This window comes from Tympanuchus pallidicinctus, unplaced genomic scaffold (assembly GCF_026119805.1).
Source record: "Tympanuchus pallidicinctus isolate F22 unplaced genomic scaffold, pur_lepc_1.0 scaffold12, whole genome shotgun sequence".
Lineage (NCBI taxonomy): Eukaryota > Metazoa > Chordata > Aves > Galliformes > Phasianidae > Tympanuchus > Tympanuchus pallidicinctus.
In genome coordinates, this window is record NW_026294637.1 from 350,866 (window position 1) to 378,157 (window position 27,292).

At 64.1% G+C, this 27,292-nt stretch overlaps 3 protein-coding genes across 8 annotated transcripts; 2 read left to right on the forward strand and 1 right to left on the reverse strand.

Moving 5' to 3' along the window:
* The first annotated feature begins 1,707 nt into the window (after nt 1-1,707).
* Nucleotides 1,708-5,037, forward strand: IDH2 (isocitrate dehydrogenase (NADP(+)) 2). Its single transcript, XM_052672672.1, has 11 exons — nt 1,708-1,849; nt 2,498-2,589; nt 2,757-2,922; nt 3,116-3,276; nt 3,347-3,490; nt 3,586-3,722; nt 3,813-3,964; nt 4,035-4,147; nt 4,223-4,320; nt 4,409-4,501; nt 4,649-5,037. Exons 1-11 carry the CDS (start codon nt 1,735-1,737, stop codon nt 4,734-4,736), a joined length of 1,359 nt encoding a protein of 452 aa, XP_052528632.1. The 5' UTR covers nt 1,708-1,734; the 3' UTR covers nt 4,737-5,037.
* ZNF710 (zinc finger protein 710) lies at nt 5,031-20,503 on the reverse strand. 3 transcript variants are annotated; one of them, XM_052672664.1, is made up of 5 exons: nt 20,425-20,503; nt 7,707-9,088; nt 7,312-7,503; nt 6,874-7,048; nt 5,031-6,657 (listed from the first exon to the last, which is right to left on the reverse strand). In XM_052672664.1, exons 2-5 carry the CDS (start codon nt 9,063-9,065, stop codon nt 6,485-6,487), a joined length of 1,899 nt encoding a protein of 632 aa, XP_052528624.1. In that variant the 5' UTR covers nt 9,066-9,088; nt 20,425-20,503; the 3' UTR covers nt 5,031-6,484. The 3 variants fall into 3 exon arrangements, with proteins under 3 accessions (XP_052528624.1, XP_052528625.1, XP_052528623.1); XM_052672665.1 differs by lacking the exon at nt 20,425-20,503 and adding an exon at nt 14,061-14,174; XM_052672663.1 differs by lacking the exon at nt 20,425-20,503 and having other exon boundaries at nt 7,707-13,001.
* A 2,764-nt stretch (nt 20,504-23,267) lies between these two features.
* Nucleotides 23,268-26,622, forward strand: AP3S2 (adaptor related protein complex 3 subunit sigma 2). 4 transcript variants are annotated; one of them, XM_052672221.1, is made up of 6 exons: nt 23,268-23,392; nt 23,472-23,563; nt 23,637-23,748; nt 23,936-24,007; nt 25,722-25,829; nt 26,188-26,622. In XM_052672221.1, exons 1-6 carry the CDS (start codon nt 23,324-23,326, stop codon nt 26,314-26,316), a joined length of 582 nt encoding a protein of 193 aa, XP_052528181.1. In that variant the 5' UTR covers nt 23,268-23,323; the 3' UTR covers nt 26,317-26,622. The 4 variants fall into 4 exon arrangements, with proteins under 4 accessions (XP_052528181.1, XP_052528184.1, XP_052528185.1 ...); XM_052672224.1 differs by having other exon boundaries at nt 25,740-25,829; XM_052672225.1 differs by having other exon boundaries at nt 26,058-26,278.
* The last annotated feature ends 670 nt before the right edge of the window (nt 26,623-27,292 follow it).

Genomic DNA, 27,292 nt, shown 5'->3' on the forward strand with positions numbered 1-27,292 from the left:
CCCAGCACGAGGGTCCTGGGTGCTGAGCCCCCACAGCCCCTGAGCAGAGTTGCGGCAACAGCACAGCCCTGATGGAGCCAAGCACCACATGCAGCCCGCCAGCTTCAGCCCCACACCTCCAGGGCTCCTCATCCTTGCCATTCCATTCACATTTTCAGCTGTGCCACGTCCCGGAGCGCTGCCATCTGCCTGCTGCGCCACCAAGCCCTGGCAGCCCGGCTGCTGTGCCGCTGTCACAATGTTCCTGGAGCTGCTGTGCTGCCCTGCGTGGCCCCGGCTGCTCCTGGACTGTGGGTGGCTCTCAGGTTTTGGTGCAGCGGGGTGTGCTGTGGGGCTGTTGTGGGGGCTGTGGAGGGGCACAGATGACACACGCCTCCACCAGCCCCGTTATTCCTTGCTGGGGCCCTCAAACCACAGCTGTCAGACTCCCCTGGCACACATTGCTCTCCAAGCAGCGCTGGAGTGTGGCCCCCGCCCTCGGCAGCCCACGCTGACCCTGCTGGGGCCACCCAGCTGTGGAGAGCTGCTCCAGCCAACTATGCTCTCCTTTGTTGGGAGGCCGTCCTTCCTGGGACGGTGCCACATCGCCGCTCCCCAGCGGAGCCGCGCTGCCCTGACCTCGTCCCTGCCACGAGGTCACTGACCGCAGGGCGGCGGGGGGGCAGCGCTGCGGCCGTGGGGCGGCCCCCAGATCCTTCCCACGACGCCAACACCCTGCCATGGGGCAGCCCCACGGTGCCGGCCACGTGGCTGTGCGCAGCTGAGCTGCAGTGGGTATGTTGGGGTCCCGAGTCCCCCACGCTGCACTGGAGCCGTGGCCCCCGCAGCTGGCAGCCCGCCGTCCGCAGCTCTGGTTAATGTTAAAGCCAGCGGACGTCACTGTGCCCGGCCCTGCCTCTCCCCCTCACCCCCCCGCCTCCTCCCTGCCGCCCCTCTGCTCGGGGCCGCCTGTTGTTCAGCTCCGCTTCCCAAAGTGGGATCTGCCCAGCCTTCGTGGCTAAAAAAAGCCTCCCGCTGGCCCGAGCAGAGGGACAGCAAGCCTCCACGCCCTGCGCAGCCCGGCCGTGGGCACGCTGCGGGGTGTCTGTGGGGCACGGCGTCCCTCGTGCCAGGCTCAGTCCGGGCAGAGCTCGGCAGAGCAGCAGCGCTGCGTCCCGCTTGGTGCGGTGCCCACATCACGTGTTGGATCGCTCGCTCCTATATAGGGAAAGCTCGGTGCCCTCTGTGGGCTGGGCTGGCAGCACGTCCCCAGATGTGCAGGCGCCACGTCCCCCCCAGCCCCCACAAGGGCACGGGGACACGCAGCGCGCCCGCTGCACCCTGTGTGCCCTACCACCGTATGCAGCCAGACTGTGCCAAGCCCCCCAGTATCTCCGCGGAGCAGGAGGGGGATGAACGCAGCCCGGGGGCCACAGCACGCGGCGCTAACAGCCGGTCCCCGCCCGGTCACCTTGTGCCTTGGCACCGCTCGTGGCCTGCATTAAGCGCACCCCGCTGCGCACCACGGGTCAGCTTACGCCCTTAGGATCTCCGCCCGGGGGTTCTCCTGATGCACCCCACAGGGATACGGGGTGGGCGGTGGGATGGGGGCGGCAACGGCTTACACCCCCACCTCCCCTCGTCCCGTGCGGGGCCCAACGCGGGGGTGCCGGGCGCAGACTTTTACGCACCGCCCCGGGGCGGAGCGAACCGCGTCCCCTCTCTGCCGCCACCGCCGCCCCGTCGCGCCGCGCCATGGCCGCCCGCTGCCTCCGCGCTGTCCCGGCGCTGAGCCGCGCCGCCGGGCTGTCCCGCTGCCCGCCCCCCGCCATCTGCACCGCGCTGGGACCCTCGGGGCAGCGGCGGCACTGTGAGTGCGGTGACCTCGGGGGGGGCGGAGGGGCGTCCTTTGGGACGGGGAGGGCGCGGGTTGGAGGGGTGCGGGGAGGGGACGCGGCGCGGTTCGGAGCGGTTCGGCACGGCCCGGCCCCAACACCGTGTGCAGACGGCCCCGCCCGGCACTTCGCCCCGCGGGCCGTAGCGACCCGGATTGAGGACGGGATGGGGGGGGGGGGCTGCGCCCTCATCCAGCTGTGTTCGTGTCCCCGTGTCCCCGAGGGTTTGCCCTGGGCCACGTCCCGATCCCGCGTGGGGCTTTGCCCTTTCTTGTTGTACCCGCGTCCTGAGCGCGGTTTGCACCCGGAGCCGCTCCCAGACGGGTGGGGTTGTGCAGCTCACGGTGCTCCCACCTCGTCTGGGCCGTGGGTGGGGCCACGGGTGGGACCCCAGTGAGAGGTGAGCCCCAACGCCCGGCGCCCCGACCCGCGTCCAGACCGGAGCCTTTCGGCCCCGGTACCCCGGGTCGGGTGGGGGCTTTGTGCTCCGACCCATCGTGCCCCAATGGAGGCTCGCACCGAGCCTGCTCCCGGCCCCGTCTGGCGCTTTGCACCTGAAGCGCACCCGGCCCGACGTGAGGCTCGTCCCCACGCGGTGCCCCATGACGCCGTGCTGCCGCCAGATGCCGACAGGCGGATCAAAGTGGCCAAGCCGGTGGTGGAGATGGACGGCGATGAGATGACGCGCATCATCTGGGCCTTCATCAAGGAGAAGGTACGGGGCTGCGGGGCACGGCGGCCCCCGTTCCCCGCAGGAAGCAGGTGGTGCGCACTGCGCGGCTTCCGGCACGCGGGGGGGAGGGGGAAGGGGGGCCGGGTTTGGCCGTACAGCGCTGCACTGTGCTGCTCCGGAACAGCCCTGCTCTGGCCCTCCCCCCTCAGCTGATCCTGCCCAACGTGGACGTGCAGCTGAAGTATTTTGACCTGGGGCTGCCGCACCGGGACAAGACGGATGATCAGGTCACCATCGACTCGGCGCTGGCCACCAAGAAGTACAGCGTGGCCGTCAAGTGTGCCACCATCACGCCCGACGAGGCCAGGGTGGAAGGTGGGAAGGGACTGGGGGGAGGATGCGGGACCGCAGTGTCACAGGGCTGGCTGTGAGTTGGGCGCTGTGCTGCTGGCACGGGGCTCTGGCAGCTGCTCACGGCACAAGGGAGCTGAGGGGCCAGGAGGGCCGTGCTGTGCGGCGCTGCGCGGCGCTGGCTGAGCACCCCGTGCCTCACTGCTGCACCTCGCAGAGTTCAACCTGAAGAAGATGTGGAAGAGCCCCAACGGGACGATCCGGAACATCCTGGGTGGGACGGTGTTCCGGGAGCCCATCATCTGCAAGAACATCCCACGCCTGGTGCCCGGCTGGACGCAGCCCATCGTCATCGGTCGGCACGCCCACGGTGACCAGGTGAGCACGGCGCTGTGGGGCTGGGGGGCTGCTGCTGCCAGGCCCCACACTGACACGCCACCCCACGCAGTACAAAGCCACCGACTTCGTGGTGAACAAGTCCGGGACCTTCAAGATGATCTTCACGCCGAAGGATGGCAGTGGGGCGAAGGAGTGGGAGGTGTTCAACTTCCCTGGCGGCGGCGTGGGCATGGGCATGTACAACACGGATGAGGTACCGGGGAGCAGCCGGGGGAGTCCCGGGGTGCCATGGGGCTGGTGGGGAGCCCGGGGGACCCTACTGAGTGTAGCACTGCGTGTCCCTTGCAGTCCATCTCGGGCTTTGCGCACAGCTGCTTCCAGTACGCCATCCAGAAGAAGTGGCCGCTCTACATGAGCACCAAGAACACCATCCTGAAGGCCTACGACGGGCGCTTCAAGGACATCTTCCAGGAGATCTTTGATAAGTATGGAGCAGGCGGGGCGGCGTGGGGCCGGGCAGGGCTGCGAGGTGGGCACCCTGTGCTGGCACGGTGCCGCTGACTGCGCTGCTGCAGGCACTACAAGACGGAGTTCGACAAGCTGAAGATCTGGTACGAGCACCGGCTCATCGACGACATGGTGGCACAGGTGCTCAAGTCCTCGGGTGGCTTCGTCTGGGCGTGCAAGAACTACGATGGGGACGTGCAGTCGGACATCCTGGCCCAAGGTGATGCTGGCAGCTTTGGGGCCGGTGGGCTTCCGTGCTCCCGTCCCGTCCTGACCCCGTCCCGCCGTAGGTTTTGGCTCTCTGGGGCTGATGACCTCGGTGCTGGTGTGCCCCGATGGGAAGACCATTGAGGCGGAGGCGGCACACGGCACCGTCACACGGCACTACCGGGAGCACCAGAAGGTGGGTGAGCGCCCTGAGGGGTCCCTAAGTGAGGGCTCCCGGGGCGACCGCTGAGTGGGGGCTGTCTGCCCGCAGGGGCGGCCCACCAGCACCAACCCCATCGCCAGCATCTTCGCCTGGACGCGCGGCCTGGAGCACCGGGGCAGGCTGGACAACAACCCGGAGCTGGTCAAGTGAGTGGTGTGAGGGGGGGGGGCTGCACTGTGTGGCACGTGGGGACCCGTGCTGGGCCACGGCTGCTGCTGAGCGCGCTGCCCCCAGGTTCGCTCAGACGCTGGAGAAGGTCTGCGTTGAGACCGTGGAGAGTGGGACGATGACGAAGGACCTGGCAGGCTGCATCCATGGGCTGGCCAAGTACGTGGCTGCGGGGGGGGGAGAGGGGGGCTGTGCGTGCCGGGAGGCAGCAGGCAGCTATTTAGGGCTGGCACTGCACCGGGCGGCAGCTTTGGCTGTGGCCGTGGCTGGGGGGCAGGATTCCCATTCCTTGCCCTTCTCCCTCAGCGTGAAGCTGAACGAGCACTTCGTAAACACCACCGACTTCCTGGATGCCATCAGGAACAACCTGGACAAGGCCCTGGGCAAAAAGTAGAGGACCCCCCAGGTGCCGCCCGCCTTTACCTCACTGCTAACACCCCGCGAGCGGCACCTGCAGCTCCTCCACACGGCTCAGGAACGTTCCCTCATTTTTATAACCCATTTTCTTACGTGTGTTTTTAAAGCGTTTCTAGGGGGGGTTGTAGGAAGGGGTGCGGGGGGGCTGTCCTTCACCGTGCTGTAATTTATGTAACCTCTGACCTCGTGGTGCCAAATGGCCATTAAACACATCCCGGCCCGTGGTGTGCAGGGGGGTCCATGCGCTCCTGGCACAGCAGGCAGCAGCAGCTAAAGAATTTAAATTCATTTATTTAGAATTATTGCTGAACAACTCTTCCAACCGAGGAGATAGACAAAAATAAACACAGTAGGGCTTTGCACGGGGGGCCAACCGCTCTGCAGATGCAGCACGGGCTGCACCCCAACGGCTCTCCGGCACAGCGTGGCGCGGGGTGCGGTGCTTTTTGGTAACGGGACAGAGGTAGATGTGGGGATGTGGGTGGGCACGGGGGGCTGTGCTGGGGGGGGGCTGGGCCGGAGGAGTTGCTGAGCCACGGTGGGAGGCTCCAGGTACGGGGACAGCAGGCAGGGTGGTGACGCGTTGCACGCTGTGAGGTCAGCACGCGGCTGCCCCTCGGCTCTGGGTGCCTCCCGCTCCCCTCTGCGCTGCAGGATGCAACCACTGTGTGCCCCGGGGATGGGGGTGCAGCATCCTGGGCTGTGCCACGACCAAAGGGCAGCCCTGCAGCCCGCTCCCACCACAGGGCAGGAGGGGCCCGCAGCCCCCCGGGCCTGCATTTCCAGGGCACACTCCTGCCTGCAGCCCAGAGGTGCTCACACGGCAGCAGTGTGCAGCATTGGTGCAGCAGAGCAGCCGCTGTGGGTGTGGGACCCCCACCCCGTGCTGCCCCTGCAGCCCCGCAGAGCTCCACAGATCACACACATTACACAGGTTTACAAAGAACACTGGTTGAGGGAAGCGGAACTCAGTGAAAAGATCAATCCAACCACGCGGCACGTCTGAAAAAAATAAATTACTTTCAAAATACCATCATTTGCTCAAGTTGAACAGGGTTTGCCTTCCTTTAAATACACTGCTCACCAAAGCCACTCTGTACTCAGAGCTGCTGCTTCCGCTGAGCTTTGCAATTAGTTTGTAAGAAAATACTCTTTGTGTGTGTGCCCTGTGGCCTCTCGTGGCCTGCCCCAGCTCTGCCTGTACCAGCTCCCGGCCGGTGCCAGAGCAACAGGAGCTGCTCTGGGCTGTGGGGAGCTGGGGAGCGCGGGGCGGTGCAGCGCTGGTCTCCGTGCAGGAGATGCCAGGCTGATGCATGGCACGGCGCAGCTGAGCGGGGACCTGGGAGGTAGGATCAGGAGTGATGCTCGTTGTCCGCTGGGATGCAGCCTGCCAGCTTCAAGTACATCACACAGGGCTGAGGGTGAGGAACGGGGCGAGGGTCCGGCCACCACTGAGGTGTGAGAGACAAAGGGGTGGCAGGGCACCGGGTAGGAGGGCACTCCTTATACAGAGGCTTAGAGAGAACGGGCCCCCGGCAGGAATGACCTCATGAAGGCAAGAGCTCTCCCAGGCTCCCTGCCCTGTGCCCAGCCGTGCTTCTGGGATGTCCCTGCCTGCCCCCTGCTCACCCCCCTGCAGCAGCACTGCATCCCAGCAGCAGTTCTCTCACATGCTGGGTCCATTTCGCCATCCCCCCGCCCGCCCCGGGCCACCCGCCCTCCCTGCTACAACATGTTGTAATAAGCCATTTCCTTCATGGCCTGCTCTGCCAGTGTGCCATCATCTGGGGGGTTCCCCACACCCTCATAGCCGTACGAGTTCTCCTCCTCGTAGTCTTCCATCTCCTGCTGCCCGTCCAGCTCGGTGTGCTCAGCCCCCGACAGGTCCATCATGGGATCTAGGCACAGCGCACACAACCCGGAATCAGCCCCGTGCCTGTGGGGCTCTGCGGCTCTGCTCTCCCCACAGCGGCCCCCACCCCACCACGGCACCCAAGGAGCATCTGTATGGGCACCGTGCTTCGGTCCCACTCCTGCAGCAAGCCAGCAGTGAGCACAGCTCCCAGTCTGCAACACGCAGAGCCCAGCACAGCTCCAGCACAGCCCACACCTACCTTGGCTGTCCAGACTGATGTCCATCACGCCGTGCTTGACCTTCATGTGCCGGCTCAGGTTGCCTTTCAGGTTGAACTTGCTGGAGCAATAGGGGCATTTGAAGGGCTTGCTGCCCGCGTGCAGGTGCATGTGGCCCAGCAGGTTGTACATACGGTTGAAGGACTTCCCACAGACCTGCAGCAGTGTTCTGTGGTTACTGGGGTCCCGCAGCCCCCAGTCCCAGCAAAAAGCCCAGCAGAGCCTTGGGCTGCGGCTGTGCAGAACGGGCCTCACCGCAGGGGGCCCCGATGGCTCCCCAGTGATCCCTCGTGGGACTGCCTGCCCTCCCACCAACCTCCCACACCTTTCCTTTCCCGCCGCCCTTTCTGCAGCCTCCACACTCGCAGAACCCAGCTTGCCAGGCGCCGTCCCCGGCCTCCCCCGGTGCCCCTTGGTACCTTGCACTTGAATGGCTTCACCGGGGAGTGCACGATCATGTGCGTCTTCAGCGTCTGCTTCTGCACAAACGTCTTGAAGCAGATGTGGCACTGGTAGGGCCGGACGCTGGTGTGGATGAGCATGTGCCGCTTCATGTTGGCCTGCAGCGTGAACTCGCGCCCGCACACCTCGCACTTGAACTCCTTCACGCCCTGCAGGCATGCAGGAAGCGGTGAGCGCAGCGGGGAGCCGAGCTGAGCTGCCCGGCACGGAGCGGGCGCTGCGCTGCGGTGGCCGCCTGCTGCCCCCCGGCTCGGGGCTGACGTGGGCCACAGGCACCCTGGCGCCCTCTGCGGCCAACGCGTCTCCGGGCACGGCAAGGCAGCCCGGGCGCTCCGTGCCGCGCGGCACCTACCTTGTGTGTGAGCGAGTGCTGCTTGAGGTGGTGGATCTGGCTGAACTCCATGCCGCACTCGGTGCAGACGAAGGGCCGGACGTTCTGGTGCTTCAGCATGTGATTCTGCAGCTGGCTGCGGTAGTGGAAGGACTTGCTGCACTCCAGGCACTGGTACAGCGTGGGGCCCTGGTGCGTGGCCAGGTGCCGCTTCAGCTGGGTGAGCGTGGAGAAGTCCAGCCCGCACTCCACGCAGACGTGGCAGCGGCCGCTCTCGTGCTTCACCTCGTGCGCCTTCAGCTCGCTGGGGTAGGCGAAGCCGCGGCCGCAGAAGCGGCAGCTGTAGGGCTTGATGTCGGTGTGCAGCAGCATGTGCCGCTTCAGGTGGCTGGTCTGCGTGAACGCCTTGCTGCACACCTCGCACTTGTGCGGCCGCGTGCCCTGGTGGGTCAGCAGGTGGGTCTGCAGGTGGCTGGGCTGCTTGAACAGCTTGTTGCAGTGCGGGCAGGAGTGCGGCTTGATGCCGTTGTGGCCCAGGATGTGGGTCACCAGGTTGTACTTGGAGGTGTAGGACTTCTCGCACATGCGGCACTGCCAGCGCTTCTGGCGGTCCCCCGCCTCCACCAGGTACGAGTCGTCGATCTGCACGTTGATGTCCAGCCGGTCCAGCTGAGCCTTCTTGCTGTGCTCGCTGTTGCCGCCCGCAGCATCCGCCTCCAGCTCGCCCGGCTCCTGCCACGCGAAGCCCTGCTCGCTCTTCACCCGCTCGGGGGACGCGGGCGCCTCGGGCTCCCCGGGGGACGCGGCTCCCGCCTCGAAGGCGCACGGCGTCCGCGTGGCGTCTGCGTCGCCGCCCTGCGCCGGGTCGGGTTCGCGGCCGTGCGGCTGCTGGCGCGTGTGCCGGCGCAGGTGCCGCAGGCGCCGGGGCTTCCTGCTGAAGGCGCCGAGGTCGATCATCTTCACGGCGCCGCTGGGCTCCGGCACCGGGTCCGGGGGGGGGGCGGGCGGGGCGCCGCGCTGCGGTTCGGCCTCGTCCTCCCCGGGCGCGGCCACCTCGAACACCTCCGCCTCCGCCTCCTCGCGCTTCACCTTGGGCAGCAGCCTCACCGGGGGCCGCTTCCTCCTGCGCGCGTGCTTCTCCGGGGAGCACTCTGCCTCCAGGGACTCGTCATCCTGCCCGTCTGGCGCCGTCCCCTCGCTCTCGGGCTCTGCCGTGATGTCGGGCTCTCCCTCGCCGCCCAGCCCTGGGAAGAAGCCGGCGGGACTGACGGTGGCCCCCAGCAGCTCATTGTCGGACACCAAGCCCAGCACCGCAGCCTGTGCCAGGGACAGCACCACCACGGCGTCCGTCTGCGTCCCACACTCGCTGAAACGATCCATCCCTGCGCCCTATGCGGTCATGGCTGCGGAAGGAGAGGGACGGCTGTTAGTGCTCCCTCCCACCCAGTGCAGACCCCCACACAGCGGTTCCCACTGACACAATCCCACGCAATTCAGGGACTCATCCCAACCTAACGCTGCCTGCAGAGCAGGACGCACTGAAACTCAGCGTGCAGAGCATCCCAGCTGCCCTCTGGAGGCTTCTGCGGGACTCCTCATGCTGTTTAATAATTCCATCTGTTTCCGGGAAGAAAGTCAAACCATTGCTCACAACTGACACAGAGCGATGCTCATTTGTGCGGGGAGGAGCGCAGCGCAGTGGGACGGGCTGACAGAACCGCCGGCACGGGCTTGTTGGCAGCACAGGATCCTGTGAGCCAAATCACTCCAACGGAAATAGTGCCCAGCCCCAGAGCAGGGGATGAGCAGAGCCACAGACAGCAGTGATCACTGCCAGCACCGCACAGCCGTGCCCCAAAGCACCTCTGTTCAGTTCCCACTGCTGCTGAGCGTCCCTGGCAAAGGAACAGCCTTGTAGCTCTCCTCCTCACCGTGCTCTTCCCCGAGGAAGCCCACGCAGCAGCACCCGCTCCTCCCCGGGCGGAGGTTCTGTGCTGCACCGGGAGCAGCCCTGCAGCAAGGAGGGGCGGGGAGCACCAGAGCCCCGCGGCCGGCCCACACTGTGATGATCCCGGCTGCGAGAAGCAATGATGGGAGACGCCGAGGGAGGATCACAGACAAAGCAAAAGAGGAAGAGGGAGAGAGAAGTGGGAGAGCTGCTTAAAGCAGCAGGCATCTGGCGGCGGGAGCAGCATGCTGGTGGGGAACACAGCCACCGCGTGGGGACATGTGGGCGTTCTGCTGCGTGGGATCACAGCAGGGCCCATCCCCGGGGCAGGCAGGCAGAAACGGGACGGCCGCCCTGGGTGAGCAGGAGGCTGCAGCTTCCTCCTGTGGGGGGACGTCCTGCTCAGTGGAATTATTTCCGCAGCTGCAACAAAGAGGAGCCCTATGGGGGAGGTGAAATAGGGATAAACCCTAAGCCAGATGCTGTCGCAGTCCTAGGAGCACCTATGGGGCTGGAGAGCAGCAACCGCGGGCTGTGCATCACCCTCCTTGTCTGACCCCTCAATCAGGCTCTCAACATCCCTGCAGCAGAGCTGCAGTCGGGGCAGGGCTGGGCAAAGCGGTGCGGATGCTGCGATGGGAAGCGCAGCGCTGGGGCTTCGGGGCGCCTCGCAGCGGGCAGCAGCTTCCCGGAAGGAACTTGGCTCCCAGAGCTGTGCATTCGTGCTGCAGGGAGGAAGCTGCACACAACAGGAGCTCCCTGGGGAGGAAGGCCGGGTCTCCTCTGTTTGTGCAGGCGGGGGGAGACGGAAAGCAGGAAAAGCTGCTCGGATCCGGTTGGGATTTTGCTCTCTTCCTTCATTTGCCGCTCAGTGCAGCAGTTACTATTTCTCACTTGAATGTCTGCTCCAGTCCATTTGGATCACGCTTTACCCAAGGGTTGACTTCTCCAAAGCCACTTATCATACCCCATTCATCACCTGGGGCAGCAGCTCTGCCCCCTGCAGCCAGCGGGGCAGGACGGGTCGCGGTGTGCAGGGCTGGAGCAGCAGTGGGGACAGCTCTGCTCCTCCATGGCACAGCACTGTGACGGGGAGCAGCTGCACACACACAGCTCCCAGCACTCACGTGCCTGAGAAAAGCAAACAACCAAACATCGCCAATAACCAGAGGCTTTCACAAGAAGGTCAGTGACAGATCCTCCTCTGCAGCACTCCGAGCAAGGGGATGAGAGCTGCTCTCTGTGCTCCCAGCACTAAATACAGGCCTGTGTCACACAGAGGACCCTTTGCACTTTGTCAGACATTGAAGCTCTTGTATGTGAGCGAGCTTTGCTGCTCAGAAGAGAGCACGGCCACAGCAGCCACAGAGCTGCCGGCGCAGCTGCACAGCACCACAGCAGGGAGAAGTGGCAGCCGGAGGGACGCTGATGTGTCACTTCCCCCTCACACTTCCCTGTGGCTCTCATGGGCCAGCAGTGCCGTTCCCCAGGGCACCAGCTGGGCTGGGAGCAGCGCCCACAGCTCCACGTGCACACAGCAGGGGCTCTCTGGGTGCAGAGCCGCACTGCAGTGCTGCACTGGGGAGGGAGGTGATCCCAGAGTCCAGCACCCATCCTAGCACTGCTCCAGGCCAGCACCAGAAGGGCACAGGAAGGACAGAATGGTTGAACTCCACCCGTCCATGGAAGAGGCACCCCTGCAGAGGGACAAACAGCTGCAATAGTGCCCGCTGCGAGCAGGAAAGCACCACCAGGCACATGAGCTTGTACCCTGCTGCACAGAGCTGTGTGGCACAGGCACAGGCCTGATCCAGAACGGCTCTGCACCAGCGCACCCCTCACCACTCCTGGAGCCCCCATGACACTTCATTGCAGCACACTGCCCGCCCCACATCTGCTCTCAGCCCGCCTCTCCCCAAGTGCCAGCAAACAGCTGCACAAATTTCATCACTCCACTTTCCAGCAAAGCCATCACTCTTCCAGGAAACATCTCTGCAAAAACCCCCTGCTACAGCGATTTGTCCACATCTCCCCTAAGCACACCGGTGCCCCTCTGCAGCTCCAGGGTCGCTCAGGAGGGACACCCAGATCCACGCTGCCCATCCCGCGCCGTGGCTGCGGTGCTCTGGGGGCAAAGGCCGTGTTGGTTCTGCTGTGTGCCCTGCAGCTCCTGAGCCACAGCCGCAGGCAGTGCCAGCAGCACCCGCAGCCCGGGCTGAGCTCTCTTTGCCTTCCCCTGTGCTGCTGTGCCTGCTGGGCTCCCTGTCCCCTCTGTGCTGCTCCAGAGCTTTGGGCGTCCCCATACCCACAGACCCTGCTGTGCTGGGGGGCACTGGGGCTGTGCACATCATCCGCAGCAAGCAGCTAATTGCTGGATCTCGAATATCTGCGTGAGCACTTCTGGGCTTATTTTCTTTGTCTTCTAAAGAGCTTTCCATCAAGTTTGATAAAGGAAAAAAGTCAGCCTTTCATCTTCCGGTCTGTGCGTGATTTTTCCATAAAAAAAAAAAATCTCCTTACGGCATCCATACAAATTTTAAGCAGAATAAAATGCATTTTTCCCCTCTGAAAATCACAAGGAATCACTGCAGTCATTTACAACCCCAGCTGGACACCGCTCTGCATGAGGCTGGGGGATTGGTGAGGTCCCCACGGTCTGAGCTGCAATGGAGCCCTGGGGGGTTTCTGCTCTCTGCTCCCCAGCGTGTCCCCATACAGGACAGTCATTCTGCTGCTGACAAAGTAAACTTGGCCTTCTTAAAGAAATCAAGCCAACATTTCAATTCACTCCATCAGTGCCCCCAAGTTGGGTGCCACCTAACTCGGCTCACTAAGGGAAACTGGTAGCAGGTCCTGTAGAGAAAAGAGAACAGCGCTGGGCGCGTGCTGATCTGCTGCAAGGAGCTACGGGGCTGTGGAGGAGCTGTGGAGGCTCCTCCTGGGGCTCAGGTTCCAGAGCCAAGGACGGCCCCAGCCCTCACTGTGATGAAGGCGTTTGGTGGCACAAGCAGCTGGGGCAAACAGTGACGGTGTGTCTGCGTGGCACTGCGTCAGGGAGGCAGCGACCCCCTCCTCGTCAGGCCATGTTACAAACACACACATTATCAACATCTGCCAGCAGTCTCACTGCCATCCTCACACCCAGAAGGGAAAGCAATCACTGACGGGCTCACGGCCACCGGGCTCCTGGTCACACAGGTGGAGGAGAAGGAGGGCTGATTCCCAAACAATGACAGCATGGGAAGAGCACAGCACAGGGCTGCCAGAAGCTGGCCCGAGCAGGGCTGCACCCTGAGACAGCCCCTGCTGAGACCCTCAGCCCAGCCCTGAGCACCCATCCTGCGCCTCTTCGCCCCCAGCACTCTCCTCTCCTTTCCTGTCCTTCCCTTTCTCCTCTCCTCTCCTCTCCTCTCCTCTCCTCTCCTCTCCTCTCCTCTCCTCTCCTCTCCTCTCCTCTCCTCTCCTCTCCTCTCCTCTCCTCTCCTCTCCTCTCCTCTCCTCTCCTCTCCTCTCCTCTCCTCTCCTCTCCTCTCCTCTCCGCCACTCTCATCCTTCCCGTTTCCCTGGCAACCTCTATCTGGGCGCTGTGGATCTGTCCTCTGCCTCCCTCTTATCTCTCTCCTTTCTCTTTCATCTATCTCCTAATCTCCCTCTGTATTCCAAACCTCTGTCCTTTGCTTGCCTGCTTTCTCTCTCGCTTTTCATCTCCTCCTACGTCTCCTCTATCTCTGGGATACGATTATTTGAATCTCACAAAGAAAAGAATCCTCTCCGTGACCGGCCGTGGCCCCGGTGCTGCCTGGGACCCCAAGGCTCCCCGAGCGCCCAGCCGCGCTGGGAGCAGCGCTGCAGCCGAGCGCTTCCCAGCCCCGCAGACAAAGGCAGAGCCCGGCGTCAGTTTCGTGCCACGGCCGTCCAGGATTGGGCGATCGGAGCTGCCCCGCACGCTGCCCACGTTCCGTTCGGTGCTGCGCTTTGCGTGTCCGCTTCGCCTTTACCCGGCGCTTTGCAGCTGAAACGGAGCGGCCCTGCAGCAGCCCGGTCCCCACGTCCCCACGTCCCCACGCTCCGTCCTCCCGCCCCTCCGACGCCAAAGGAGAACCGGCGGCCCTGACCCGAGCTCCTGCGGCCCTCAGCTTCCGCTTTGGCTCTGAGCAGGCGGGGAGACAACGGCCGCGGGCCGTGGCAGCGCACGGGAGGGCCGGAGCGCCGCCCGCAGCTCGTCGCGTGGCACCGAGAGCCACAGCCGCGAGCCGCCGCTGCCAGCCGCTCTCAGCGCCCTTCGCCCCGGGGCACCGCGACCCACGGCGAGCCCGCTGCCCCACACGGAGCGCCGAGCCCGCAGCCCCGAGTGCCGTCAGCACCGCACCGCGGGCACCTCAGCGCTCGTGTTCCATTCGAAGCCCCCCGGCCGCGCCTCGCCCCACCTGCGCAGCGGAGCCGTGGCCCCGCGCCGTGCCCTGGGATGTCCCCACTCGCCCGCACCGGAGCGCAGCGATGCCGGCGCACGGATCGGATCCCTCCTGCCCGGCCGGGGCTGCGGCACTCGTCCCTCCTCCCTGCAAAACAGTTTGGTTGTTTTTTTTTTTTTTGCTTTTTTTTTTTTTTTTTTTTGCTTTTAAGTGAAATAAACAGGGAAAGAGCGACTTTCAAGTTCCTGCTTGCTGCAACGACTTCTCTTCTACACGGTCCCTTTCCTCTCCGAAAATAGAAGAGCTATTCAAAAAAGACGCGAAAAGAAAAAAGGAACTGAATAGAGGAAAGAGGAAAGAAAAAATGGAGCCCCAAGGGGGAGGAGAAAAACAGAATGAAAAGACAGCAAAAGTAAAGAAAAGGGATGAAAAATAAAGGAGGGGGAAGAGAGAGACAGACAGAGAAGCTTTGAAAAGAAAGAATGCTCCCAGCCTGAATACAGTGTGCATGAAAAAAAGAGCGCTTGAAAAGAAACAGCCACATGAAATGACCTCTCATTCACAGACTGTGCCAATCACGACGACAATGTAAATCCTTTCTTCTTTTTTTACATTCTCTCTCTTTCCAGTGGGGGCAGAGGGAGAAGGAAGAAAAGAGAGTTAATTCTCAGCGCAGCAGAGAATAAATCTGCTCCTTTCTAACTCCCTGAAAGAGACACCGAGCTACTTTTAAAAATACTTCTCTGGTCATCACGCATGCAGATATGTAGGAAAGTCAGCGGAATTCCGCATGCTGAGATCCTGCAGGAGGGTCCGACTCCACGGAGGGCCTCGGCGAAACCTCCGTTCTTTCCCTGGTGGAAAAAGCAGCAAACAGAAAACAAAACGGCGCAGCCACGAGAGGCGAGCCGAGCTGGAGATGTGGGTCAAGAAGCAAACCTTGCCGGGAAGGAAGGCTGCGGGAGGCAGGCGGGGAGCAGGGCCGGGACCCGGCGCCGCTCCGAGGGCACCAGGGCGCCGTGAGCGTGTGGGGTGGGCGCTGCGGGGCCGAACGCCCCGTGCTGGGCGCTGCTCTGCCCTGCCGGGACACGCGGCGCTCAGCGCCGCAGCAGCAGCGTGGGGCTCTGTGCAGAGCAAACAGCGCGGCGTGGGGAGGGGGCGCAACGTGGGACAAAGGCAGAACGCGGCGTAGGGAGGAGAGGATGGGGGAAGTGGAGGCAGCCAGGAGAACGCTGCTGCTCTGCCGGAGCGGGGCCTGCGCACGGCCGGGCCGAGGGAGGAGGGCAGCGGCAGCAGAGCTACACAGCCAGCTCTGCGGGACGGCGGCCGGGCGCTGCGAGGCCTGGATGTGGGACTGTGAGAGGAACACGGCGCCACAGCGTGCGACGCGCAGCCCCAACAACGCCGCCGTGCCCTGCTGCGCTGCAGCGCGGGCCGAGTGAGACAAGGGCAGCTCTTGTGATGTGCTGCGTTTTCCTTGCAAACAACTTCTGCCTTTGCATCCCGGCACAGCGCTCACCCAGGCAGAGCGGCGCTGGGTCCTGCAGCCCACAGCAGGGCTGGTTTGTGAGCAGGGGGTCAATGGGCGACCGCCGCGGCTGCACACGGCGTCGCCGACAGCCCAACCCTTCCACGCAGCAAACAATGGCCGGCTGGGAAGCGGCCCCTGAGCCGCGAGCACCACGCATTGTGCTTCGGTTCTTACTGCTGCTGAGGCCGGAGCAGCCATCTGCAGCCCCAGCACCCAGCAGGGACAGGAGCTCAGCGCTGCTTTATGGACACGCAAACCTTCTGCTCTCAGCCAGCCGCCTCGGGTCTCGGGGGGCCACGACCCTCTGGGAAAGCCCCACCGCCTCCTATTTCTCCAACAGCAGCACCGGTGTACGTTCACCATTTTAGGAGCAAAAGAAACCGCTCAGCTGCAGAGGCCGCGTTATTCTCAGATCTGAGAACTGAAAATATTTCAGATCCCTCTCTGAACAGGGCAGCGCTTTGGAAAGATGGGCATTCACGTTTCGGAAGCGCTTCCCAGTGACCCACAGAGTGGAAGCAATGGGGTGTGGGGGAGCAGCGTGGGTCTGCCCAGAGCGTGGAGCTCTCCCAAAGCTCCAGAGCTGCTGCCAACACTCCTCAGTGCTTGCACTGCATGCTGTTCCCCCTGCCCCATCCCTGCACAGCCCTGCCCTGTGTGAGCAGCACAGACAGCACACGCACTGCTTGCAATACATCAGGGCTCAGGAACAAGCTGGCAAACACCTGCATGCACTCACACAGACCTCCTGCTCCCACAGCCCTCCCCAGGGCCGGTGCTGGGGCTCAGTGCCGCCTGCTGCCCATCTCAGCACTGCGGGAGCACAGCGAGCGTTTCAACGCACAGAACTCTGCGCTGTGCTCAGTGAGGCTCTGTGCGGAGGTTCTTTCCTCCTTTAATGGCAAAGTCTGGAGCACCAACAGGTAAAACACAATTGGTGACTGACAGGGAAAACAGTCCTGAGCTGGGAGGCTCTGCTGCTGCCCTAGAGAAGGTAACATGTGTGGGGCACGGAATGGAGGCTTCAGAAGGTAAAGGCTGTACGTGGAACTGAAGACTGCTTGAGAGCCTACGAGCGAACAAAGTCTGGGGATCGCTTTGAGCAGAGCTGCTTTTCCCTCTCCTTCAGATGCGCTGGGAAGGAGCCAGTAAGGATCCAGTAAGGAGCCTGCTGGGCTGCCCATGCAGTGCAGAGCTGGGGAAGGGATCCACAGCACCACACTGCGTCCCTCTGTGCGCTGCTGTGCTGAGTGCCCCGGCCTGGCAGCCTGCAACAGCTGAAATTTCACACCGGAGCTGCATTTGGCTCTGCACTGTGTCTGCCTCCAGCCCTGTCCTGCAGACATGCATGGGAGCAGCTGCACGGGGAGCTGCAGGTGCACGGGATGTAGGCACAGCAGAGCACACCAGTGCAGCAGATCCATGCATTAAAAGCTGGGGAGGCCTGGTAAAGTCTGCCCACAGTGAAACAAACTCGGAGGTAACAGTAGGGCAGAGGGCTGCGATGTGGGGAGGAGGAGCCCAGCAGCACACCTCAGTGCTCCTCAACTGCTTCCCAGGGCAGCACCTCCAGTGGCACACAGCTGAGGGCACTGAGCTGCAGGCACTGGGCTGGATGCTCACCTATCACAGCTCTGGGAACGCCTTCATTTCAGCAGTCGTTATAAACATTGGCACCTTTGGTACCTTGGCCACAAGGCTGCTTTTATCCAAATGCATTTCCCCTTTGCTTTGGCAACAAGGGCTGCCTGAGCTGCCTGCAGTCCATGTTTCCAAAACAATGTGCATCGCTGCTCTGTTTTGCACTCATTGCAGTAAGAAATCCCATAAATGTACTGAATATTCTACTGCTGAAATAATTCACTTCTATGCACCCCTCGCTGGTGATCATAAAATGAAACCCCCCATAAATCACAGCTTAAGCTCTGCAGGCGCGTTCTGCAGTCCCCCCGATGAGCTTCTGATGCGTACACTGTATGGGCAGAGCACAAAACAGGGAAGAAAGGCAGCAGTGCAGGGCATGCCGTGACCACACTCAGTGCTCCGGGCAGTGGGAGCTCCCACGCAGTGAGAGGAACCCACTGTGGCACCGCAGCCCAGAAGAGCACCCAAAAGAATCACCTCCTCTGTCACGATTCTTTCCTCCGGGAGAGACCCAGCCCTTCCCAGGGGCCCTCTGGGATTTCACCACAGGGCCGTTTTTGGGCACCAGGGACGGACATCTCAGTGCTTCCCTCCTGCTTCACACCCAGACTGCGTCCCGCTGGCTCCTCCGGCCAGCACAGCACAGCACAGCACAGCACAGCTCCTCACTCCCGCTCTCAGCAGCAACGCTCAGCTTTGTGGCTTAACTTGGTTAATTTTCAGCCTTTCAAGGTGATGAACGGTTACAGATTTCCTTCCTTCGTCCATCGCTTCTCAGCTATCAGGTTGGAATCCCATCCGGCTGAGCCACAGGCTGAGCCCAGAGCACCCAGAGGAGCCTTGCTGCCCTGCAGCCCCACAGCGGCCCATGTGAATCCCACCCAGCACGGCTCATGGAGCCGCAGGTGGACTTCTATGAGATTTTACCTCTCCTGACTCAGTGCCCTCCTGCCTCAGTGTCTCTGCTGGGCTGGGAGGGAAGGAGGAGGGGGAAGTTGTGTTCCTACTTCCCATTTGAGAACGTTCCCAGAAATTCAGCAGATCTCATGTTTGGAAAAGACAAGCCTCCCTCTCTCACTTCTCCTTTGCAGAAAAGGCCGTGGCATCTCGTAGTGACCGAGCCACAGTCTGCAGGGGAACGGGAGCAGGGGAGCTGCACGCTTCACAAAGAGGTTTTTAGGCAGGATGATTACATGTTGTTTCTATTTAGATTGTTAAAAATGCCCTATTGTCATTCAAATGACCGTCAAGGAGCCGAGAGCAAAGACCACCGTGGGGAGAGGTTAAAATCCCCCTCGCCCCCTTCAGTTTGAAGTTGGAGAAAGAAAACGCTGTTCTCCGAGCAGCTCCCCATCGGAATCAGGGGGAAGAATTCCTCAGATAAAGAAGCGTCCTCCACCCAGCCAGGCCTGAGCTGCAGCTGCGGCCATGCTGAGCACTCACAGCACTCAGGACGGCTGCTTGGCTGCGCTCAGGGCGCTGGGCTGGGGGCTCTGCGGCACCAGAGCAACTCCTGCACGCTCCGACCCATCGCTGCCCGCCTGCTGCTGGTGTTGCTCGGCACAGCAGGGCTGTGTTTGCTCTGCGCTGTTTCCTAAACTCACCGATAAACAAGAAGCCTCCTCTGTGTGTTTGCCCAACAAAGCCAACTCAAGGCACCTCTGCAGGGCTCCAACCCGCCCTCGTGCTGTCAGCAGGAACCAGCAGAGAAGCGCTGGGCACCACACAAGGAGGCTCTCACTGCAGCACTGCCAGCACCGACGCCTGCCCTCTGAGCCCCTTAAGCTCAGGCCGGAATCCCTGCTGTGTGGCACCGTGAGTCACTGCAGCCCAACGTGCCGCTGCACGGGGCAGAGGGCGTTCATAGAGGGCATCAACCTCAGAGCCTCGGTGCTGCACCCATCCAGGCCCCACCTCTGATGGCTCTCAGATTCTTTACCAGGGAAATGCACCCGCAGCGCCCCACTGCCGAGGCCACAGCTGCTGCTCCTCAACTCGCTGCCAAGGGGCTCAGAGGAGGTGCTGGAGCGAGTGCTGCTGTTGTGCCTTCCTGAAGCTTCGTGGGCTGAGGGTCTCCCACCCACCTGGGCTGTGTCCTCAGCAGCGTGGCACTGCTGCAGTGCATACGGAGCAGCCGTGTGTGTGTTGGGCTGCTTGGAATCGGTGACAGCTGGGAGCCCGTGCTGCTGTGGGAGCTGCCATGGCCACCCCAGGGCACTGCGGGGACTGAAGGTGCTGCTGGGTGCCTCCTGCCACCTCTTGCCACCCCAAACGCTGACAAAGAAACTACTCATGATTGACTTACTCATTAACTGTAACGAATGTACGCACTACATCCTGCCGGTTATCAGGGAGCTCCTAAAAGGCCGCAGGAAGTTCCGAGGGCAGCCCGAAGCGCAGCCAAGCACTGCCCAGCGCAGCCGTGCCCGGCCCGGCCCCTCCCGTGGCCCCCGGGGGACAAAAGGAGCGGAGCCCGGGACCTGGCGGGGCGGCTCCCGGGGATGGCGGCGGTGTCACCCCGCGCCGGGGCCTTTCCCCTCTCTCTGGAGGCACCGCGGTTCCCGGCCGGGACGCCACCCCGACTCCCGAACCCGGTGCGCCGCTCCGCCCGACCCCGCGCTCCCTCGACGCGCCCTCAGCCCCGCCGCTCTCCCACGCCTTCCACGAGGATCTCCGCGCGTGAGGAGCGGATGACAGCCGGGGGATGACGGAGACACGGGGACAGCGCAGCCGGCCCAGACCCCTCTGGCGTTGCCCCCCGCCTCGCAGCGCGGCCCCATTTACGCGCGACCCCGGCGACCCCCCCCAAAATCCACCCTACCCTCACCTCCCCTCAGCTCCCGTCCCGGACGCCGCGCTCGGGGTCCGGTGCCGGCGTGGGAGCGTGCCGTACCCCGCTGCCGCACCGCAACAGGTCCTGACCCTACGCCCCGCAGCCCAGCCCGGCCCCCCCTGGCTCCCTCCCGCCCCTCCGCAACTTCGGCCCCCGCGGCCGCGGAGAAACTTTGCGAGCGGCGGCGGTAGGGAAACTTGCGGCTGCGGAGCGGGGCGGGCGGACCCACGTGCGGACCGGGCACCGCCGCCGCCCCGCACCCCCCGCCCGCCGCCATCGCTCCCGGCCCGGCGTGGGGAGGCGGGCGGGCGGGCGGCGACGCGCGGGGCCCCGGGCGGGGGCTGCGGCCCCGGGGCGCGGCGGGGACTCACCGTGCGCTGCCGCGGCGGCTCCGCAGGGCGCGGGGCGACGGCGGCTGCGGGCCGCGGGCCCGGCGCTGGGCGCGCAGGAAGGAAGGAAGGAGGGAATGAGGCAGGCTGACGTGAAGGGATGCAAAACAGCTCCTCCTAACTCGGCCGGGAGCGAGGAGCGCGGCGGCGCCGGGGCCCTTTATCTCGCCGCCGTGCCCCCGCTTCCCCCCCGCCGCGCCCGGACAAGTTTCCCGGGATCCGAGCGGCCCTACGCCCACCCCCCGACCCGCTCCGGACGCCGGCGGTCGCCCGGAGCCCGGCCCGCCCCCGGCACCGGGGAACAAAGCTGCGGGGCGCGGCCCGCTCGCCGCCGGGGCTGCGGCGCTGCCCGGAGCGGGGGCGGCCATCGAGTCCCTCCCCGCCCCGTCGGGTCCGGGTCGCCGCCCGCCGCGACCACCTGTAACCATGGGCCTGGAGCGGCCCCCGCCCGCAGCCCCGGCCTCGAGGCCGGCCGCCCGGTCGGGTTGCGCGGGTCGCTCCGGGAGAGGCAGCACGAGGGGGCGCGGCACGATTGCTGCCGGGACTCGACATCCCCCCCCGGAGCCACGGCCCCGTGCTGCGGGGACCTGAGCGACCCAAGGGCACGGCGAGGGGCACGGCGAGGGGCACGGCTCCCCCCAGAGGGAAGGGCCAGCCCTGGGCGGGCAGAACTTTCCCCCTCCCTAAAACCCCAGAGCGTCCCGTGGCCGGGGAGCGCCTCTGAGGGCCCAGGGATGTGAGATGGATGGGGGAGGGCCGCGGGGGGGACAGGGTGTGATGGCTGCACCGGGGCGAGGGGAGAGCGGGAGGCGACCGGTCTGCGGGGCGGTGGGAGAGGGAGCGAAGGCAGCGGGGCTGCGGCTAAGGCTCATCTCCATGGAAGCACGGAGCTGAACAGACTCATCGCCGCCCAGAGGTGTCTGAAAATGCAGTCCTTTGTCTGGCAGACGCTTCTCATTTTCACTCCGGTTTCCACATCCTTATGTGCAAACTGACATTGCTGATACATGTAAGCTGTGACTGATCACGGCTGTCACTGCACGTGTGGAGGGTGGTCCGGTGAGCCCAGAACAGCATCTCTGCTCGGAGGGGCCGGTTCAAAGAAGGCAGATCCTCCACCGCGCACGCACAGCACTGCCACACACCTCCGTGCGGCCGCAGCCTTTCCCCGCTGTGTGGGCTTTGTTAGGGCTCGGTTTTTCCATGCAAATATTTGCAGATATTCAAGGATCGTCTGTAGGGCTGACGCCGTTCATTGGCCTCCCGCACGGGCGGGGCTGGGGAGCGCTGGGGCCGTTGCGCGGAGCGGCTCGGGCGCCGCTGAGGATGGACGCCGAGGGGCAGCGGTCAGCACAGGCTGCCCGAGGGGGGGGGGGGGGAGGGAGGGAGGAAGTCGGCCGTCAGCCAATCAGCGCGCGCGCAGAGCGGCCCCTGCACGCAGCAGCCAATGGCGGCCCGCCCCCAGCATCCCCGCGGAGCCCCGATCTGCGGCGCTGCCCCAGCACGGGAGGTGTGGGGACGAGCGGTCACCTATTGGTACCGGAGCGAAGCGGTAACTCTGGGCAAACAAAACCATCCGCCGGCCCCGATCCCTCCTCTCCCCCAGCAGTACAGCCGGCACAGAGCGCCGCCACTGCCGCTCTGTGGTGGTGGCTGGGCTCGGCCTGGGGTCCCTCCCATGGACGCTGCCTTCCCACACGGATCCTGCGTGGGTTTCCCACGTGAGCCCGAAGCAGGGGGCTCCCACCCTTCAGGACCTGCAGAGCCTCGTGCACGGCTGTGCCCCCCCACCCCCCCCAGGGCTCCCTCTGCACCGCAGGCTGCTCTGCGGGCAGCAGCTCGGGCAGCCCCATCCCGCTGCTGTGCTGTGGGCATCTCCGTGACGCACAGGGAACTCCCATGGCGGGGGAACTTCTGCCCTGGCTCTGCAGCACCTCAGCCCTCCCGCAGAGCTTTGTGCCAGCAAGATTACTGTTCTGCTTTCCCCCTTCTCTCTCCCAGGTCCTGCTACATATCGTTCTCAAGGGCACAACCAGCATCGTTCCCAGCCGAGCTCCGGCCACCGGCAGGCCGCTTGTGGAGGAGCCACAGCTGGCTGTGATTGCTGCTGGGCTCTGTAGCCCCCAGACACGGCGGAGAAAACCCAGCACAGCCTCGGCCGCTGCTAACGTGCACACACGGAGCTCGCATCAGCCCAGCGGCCTCAGCCAATCAGAGCGCGCTGACAGGATCCTTCCAGCAGCCCACCGGACTCAGCCAATAGGAACGCGCAGACACGACGCTTGCGGCAGCCTCAGCCAATAGCAACACACAGGCACGGTGCTTTTGGCAACGTAGCGGCCGCAGCCAATCGCAGCGCGCGGACACGGCGCTTATCGCAGTCCAAGCCCCGCTCAGAGGCGATGTTTGGATGAGCGGCCCCGAGCGGCCAATCAGAGCTGGCGGGCAGGAAGGATCCCCGCGGCCGTCCGGCGGCCCCGACCGACGGCGGTCCCGATCGTGCCGCAGCCTCCAGCCGCAGCCAATCGGAGCGCGCGGGCGCGATCCCTGCCGCAGCCTCGCATAACGGGGATTGGCGGCCGTGACACCTGCAGCCAATCAGCTCGCCGGGCCGGGAGTCCTCGCGCAGCCATTGACGTCCCCCGGCCGCGCGCGTGTGCGTGCGCGCGCGTCCCGCCGCGCAGCCCCGCCCCTCCCGGTACCGGCGCGCCGTGGCTGTGGCGCCCCCTGGCGGCGCGGAGGGGAGCAGCGGCCGTGAGGTCCCGGAGCTCCGCCGCGTTTCCGGGGAGGGCGGGGGGCTTCCTGGGGGCGGGGGCGACGGGGGGGTGATGAGGGCGCTGCGCCCCGGTTCCGGTTCCGGCCGTGTTGTGCAGCCGCCGGGATGATCAACGCCATCCTGGTGTTCAACAACCACGGCAAGCCGCGGCTCGTCCGTTTCTACCGGCACCTGGTGCGGGGCGGGGGGCTGCGCGCTGGGGGGCCGGGTGGGGCGGGCGGGGTCTGAGGCCGTGGCCGCTCGGTGCTCGCAGGCGGAGGAGGCGCAGCAGCAGATCCTCCGCGACGCTTTCCATATGGTGCTGCGGCGCGACGAGCACGTCTGCAACTTCCTGGAGTGCGGCAGGTACCGCAACGACCGGCCGGGGGGGGGGGGGGCTGCGAGCTGCCCGGCCCCTGAGCCCCGCATCCCCCCGCAGTCTGTTCGGCAGCCCTGACTGCAAGCTCATCTACCGGCACTACGCCACGCTGTACTTCGTGTTCTGCGTGGACTCCTCCGAGAGCGAGTTGGGCATCCTGGATCTCATCCAGGTCGGTGCTGCGGGGAGCCCCGAGCTCCGCAGAGCTGCCCGTGCTGCTGCCTGCCCCGTGCCACCCCTGAGACGGCACCCATGAGAGCGGGGAGGTCCGCCCCTGGGCAGGGGGCAGCGAGGGCTGGGGGTCCGGGTGGGGCTGAGGCTCTGTGTGGGTCTCACTGTGCTCCCCTTCTCTTCCTCAGGTGTTTGTGGAGACATTGGATAAATGCTTTGAGAACGTCTGCGAGCTGGATCTCATCTTCCACATGGACAAGGTGGGTGCTGCCTTGGTGCGCTCCTCTGTGCTCCTGGGAGCAGCGCCTGGCTCTGAGCTTGGGGTCACTGTGCCAAGAATGGAACCCCACCGCTCCGGGCTGCTGCAGGACAGGGGTGTGCAGCTCTGCTCTTTGCTTCCTGCACAGCCCGGTGCTGATGGAGATGCATGTGGGGTGGCTGTGTGTGGGCGCTTTGCCCCTCGCTGCACCACATCACGCTGTGGAGTGTAAGGGGAAAAAAAAAGGGAGGAACAATGGAAGTGTTTGGAATGCAGTGTTTGGTAAACTTCGATTTGAGCACAGCCTCTGCGCTTCCTCTTCAGGAGGACAGAATCCCAGGGAGGAAGCGTCCTCCTTTGATGTCCCGGATGGAGCTGCAGATAGCGGGGCTGTGCGCAGGGGTGGTGCGGGGCTGATAAGGCCTTCCTGCCTGCTGGGAGGCAAAACCTGACAGCAAAAAACAAGTGGGAAAATCAGTGGTGCTGTAAATGTTCCCTTCCTGTTTTGGATACCAAATTCTGAACTCCGTGACTGAGAAACAAACGTGGAAGTGTGCTCCGGTGGTCAGGGCTGCTCTGCACCTGGCTTGTAACTCTGACTCTGCCATTGAGTTGGTTGGCTCTCAGCTTGCAGGGATGTCGCTAGGCCAGTTATCTTGTCAGGAAAAGTGCTCTTATCAAAGGAAGTAAAAGGAGAGGGAGAGGAGGGGAGAGAGCAGTGAGAAAGGAGGAGCACTCGGGGGTGGTGGTGAGAGCCCTGTCTGCGGCTGTGTGCACAGTGCTCCTGTGGGGTCGGGGCCCGGCGCTGTGAGCAGCACAACTGCCCTCCTCTGATCTCTGCCGATGAGATGAAGGTTCAGAGGAGGCAGTCAGGAGGGTTTCTGCTGGGAGAGCCCCGGCTCAGCCCCCCGGGCTCCCATGCACTCGCTGTGCTCACAGCAGCGCCACAGCCGTGTTTGGCCGCGCGGCGCCTGGGCTCAGTGCGCTGCCGGCTGCCATCCCGGGGCTCGGCCCTGCGGTGCGGCTGTACCTCGGAGCACAGCGTGTTCTGCTCGGCAGCTGCAAGGTCCCGGAGAAGACGTGGATTGTTCCTTGGAAAACAAAGGTTGCTTGGGATTGCTGCCCAGTTGGGTTGGGTCCAAGCTAGGCTGATACCCAATCTAAAAGGAGCGCCGTTTCCTGCACCCTGATATTCTGTGCTGTGCTGTCAGAGTGGGGCAGCGCGGGGCAGGCGCTGTGCTCAGAGCTGGGTTTTTCCCTGCTCGGAGAAAGGTTCTCGACAGCATTTTATTTCTCACAGCATTGCTCTCTGGTGATGTTTGCCACGCAGTGTTTACAGGCACAATCAGCTATCATGAGTCCATAAACCAATATCATAACAACTATCTTCCAGTAACAGCCTTTATAATGGAAGTAAACAGAAACCCATAAATCAGTTATCTGCACAGGGAGATTATTGTAAGGTGCTGGCTCAGCAGCGAGCCGTGTTGCTGCCGTGATCAAAGGTGTGTCACAGTGGCACTGTCACCTGCACTCTTGTTCTCCTGTTCCAAACCTCATCCAGGGCTTTTTTTGTGTGTGTTGGGGGGCAGCTTGCTGCTCAGGAACAGCTCCGTTCCATCCCGGGGTGTGGGGAAGTGGGGGGCCGGCATGGGGTAGTGGCCAGGTTTGCCCCATGGCACATGCTGGGGCCACATGCTTCTCTTGCCTCGCAGGTGCACTACATCCTGCAGGAGGTGGTGATCGGTGGGATGGTGCTGGAGACCAGCATGAATGAGATCGTGGCACAGGCGGAAGCGCAGAGCAAGCTGGAGAAGGCAGAGGTGAGCAGCAGTTTGGAGAGGGTGCCGAGGTGTGGGCGCAGGGCAGGGTGAGCTCTGGGTGCCATGAAGAAGACAGCGTGCTGCAGGCTGTGGGGCCGGGGGTGAACGAGCCGGTGCCCCCCCAGATGTTCCCAGCCTGTGTGTCCCCAGGGAGAGGGCATAGGGTGGGTGCTCCCCATTGAAGGGTGCAGGGAGCAGCCAGCACGTGGTTATTGCCGTGCTGTCAAGGTTAATAGCGTGCAGTGAAACCTTTATGGTCCATTGGCGCTGTCATCGTGAGGATGCAGCATGCAGTGACAGCAGGGACGGGATTTGGGTGTGGGGCTGGCACGGGGCTGGCACCCACCGCTCCCCCCAGGGGGGGCTCTCGGCTGCGCCATCCCGCGCCGTCTCAGCCGTGAAGAACATCAACCTGCCGGAGATCCCACGCAACATCAGCATCGGGGACATCAACATCAAAGTGCCCAACCTGTCGCAGTTCATGTGAGCGTCCCGGCGTGGGGGGCCGGAGCTGGGGCTGACTCTGCTTGGGATTCCTCAGTGTGGAAATGTGGCTGTGGCGCAGCCGTGGTGCTGCTCCTCCATCCTCCCGGCGTGGGGCTCGCTCTGCCCGCCTGTGTTCCCTGCCCACACCGCTCCTGTTGGGGCCCTGAGAGATTGGCGCTGGTGTCACGGGGCAGGGCAGCGGGGTGTGAGCTGCTGGGAGCTGCCAGTGTACCCTGCTGTGCCAGGAAGACGTGGATGTGAGCAGCGAGCGTGTCCTGTTCCAAATAAACCATGGTGTGAACCCGTCTGCGCTGTGTGCTGCTGGGCTGGGGCTGTGGGTCTGGCCAGTGGGGGGAAATGGGGCTGTGGGTGCTGCCCGTGGGGGCTGTGGCGGTGTGGCTCTGGCAAGGTGCCTGCCCAGACGCCGAGATAGGTCATTGCCTCCTGCTGGGCTGTGCAAGCCTGTGACCTCCTGTCCTCGTCCCTGCCCAGTGCCCGGCGCCAGCAGGCAGTGAGCACAGGGCTGGGCAGCCCTATCTGGGGGCAGAGGTGCCCCACAGCTCCTCCTGGCCACCATCCTGCATTGGGTGCGGGGGCCCCTTCCTGTGCCGTTTCCCTCCCCGCCAGCTGCGCTCCCGCGGGCTCTGCCTCCACTTCCCCTGGCAGGGAAACAGTGACTCTGCTTGGAAGGAATTTTTCTGCTCTCCCCTCCCCACCACTTAACCCTTCCCCAGCTGGCCACCGGCCCCCAGCAGCATGCGGGGGGTCACTGGACTGAGCCGCTTTTCATCGCCGCCAGCCCTCCTCCTCCTCCTCCTCTTCCTCCTCCTCCTCCTGCTGCCGCATGGCTGCCACGCGGTGGTGGAAGCTGTGAGCGGTGCAGAGATGAGTCCGGGGATGGGGGGGATGGGTTCTGTGGTTGTGGGGGTCTGAGGGGTCGGGGCGGTGTGGGGCTCAGCGCGGTGCTCCTGCCCACG

What these genes read in the sequence shown, in the direction of transcription:
- ZNF710 (XM_052672664.1), bottom strand. Translation starts at nt 9,065, where the DNA reads ATGGATCGTTTCAGCGAGTGTGGGACGCAGACGGACGCCGTGGTGGTG. An exon ending in TGAAGCCATTCAAGTGCAAG is followed by an intron (nt 7,049 to 7,311) that starts GTACCAAGGGGC and finishes ACACTGCTGCAG; the next exon opens with GTCTGTGGGAAGTCCTTCAA. An exon ending in CATCAGTCTGGACAGCCAAG is followed by an intron (nt 6,658 to 6,873) that starts GTAGGTGTGGGC and finishes CGCTGTGCCTAG; the next exon opens with ATCCCATGATGGACCTGTCG.
- IDH2 (XM_052672672.1), top strand. Translation starts at nt 1,735, where the DNA reads ATGGCCGCCCGCTGCCTCCGCGCTGTCCCGGCGCTGAGCCGCGCCGCC. An exon ending in CGACGAGGCCAGGGTGGAAG is followed by an intron (nt 2,923 to 3,115) that starts GTGGGAAGGGAC and finishes TGCACCTCGCAG; the next exon opens with AGTTCAACCTGAAGAAGATG. An exon ending in GCATGTACAACACGGATGAG is followed by an intron (nt 3,491 to 3,585) that starts GTACCGGGGAGC and finishes TGTCCCTTGCAG; the next exon opens with TCCATCTCGGGCTTTGCGCA.
- AP3S2 (XM_052672221.1), top strand. Translation starts at nt 23,324, where the DNA reads ATGATCAACGCCATCCTGGTGTTCAACAACCACGGCAAGCCGCGGCTC. An exon ending in TCCGTTTCTACCGGCACCTG is followed by an intron (nt 23,393 to 23,471) that starts GTGCGGGGCGGG and finishes CGGTGCTCGCAG; the next exon opens with GCGGAGGAGGCGCAGCAGCA. An exon ending in TCATCTTCCACATGGACAAG is followed by an intron (nt 24,008 to 25,721) that starts GTGGGTGCTGCC and finishes CTTGCCTCGCAG; the next exon opens with GTGCACTACATCCTGCAGGA.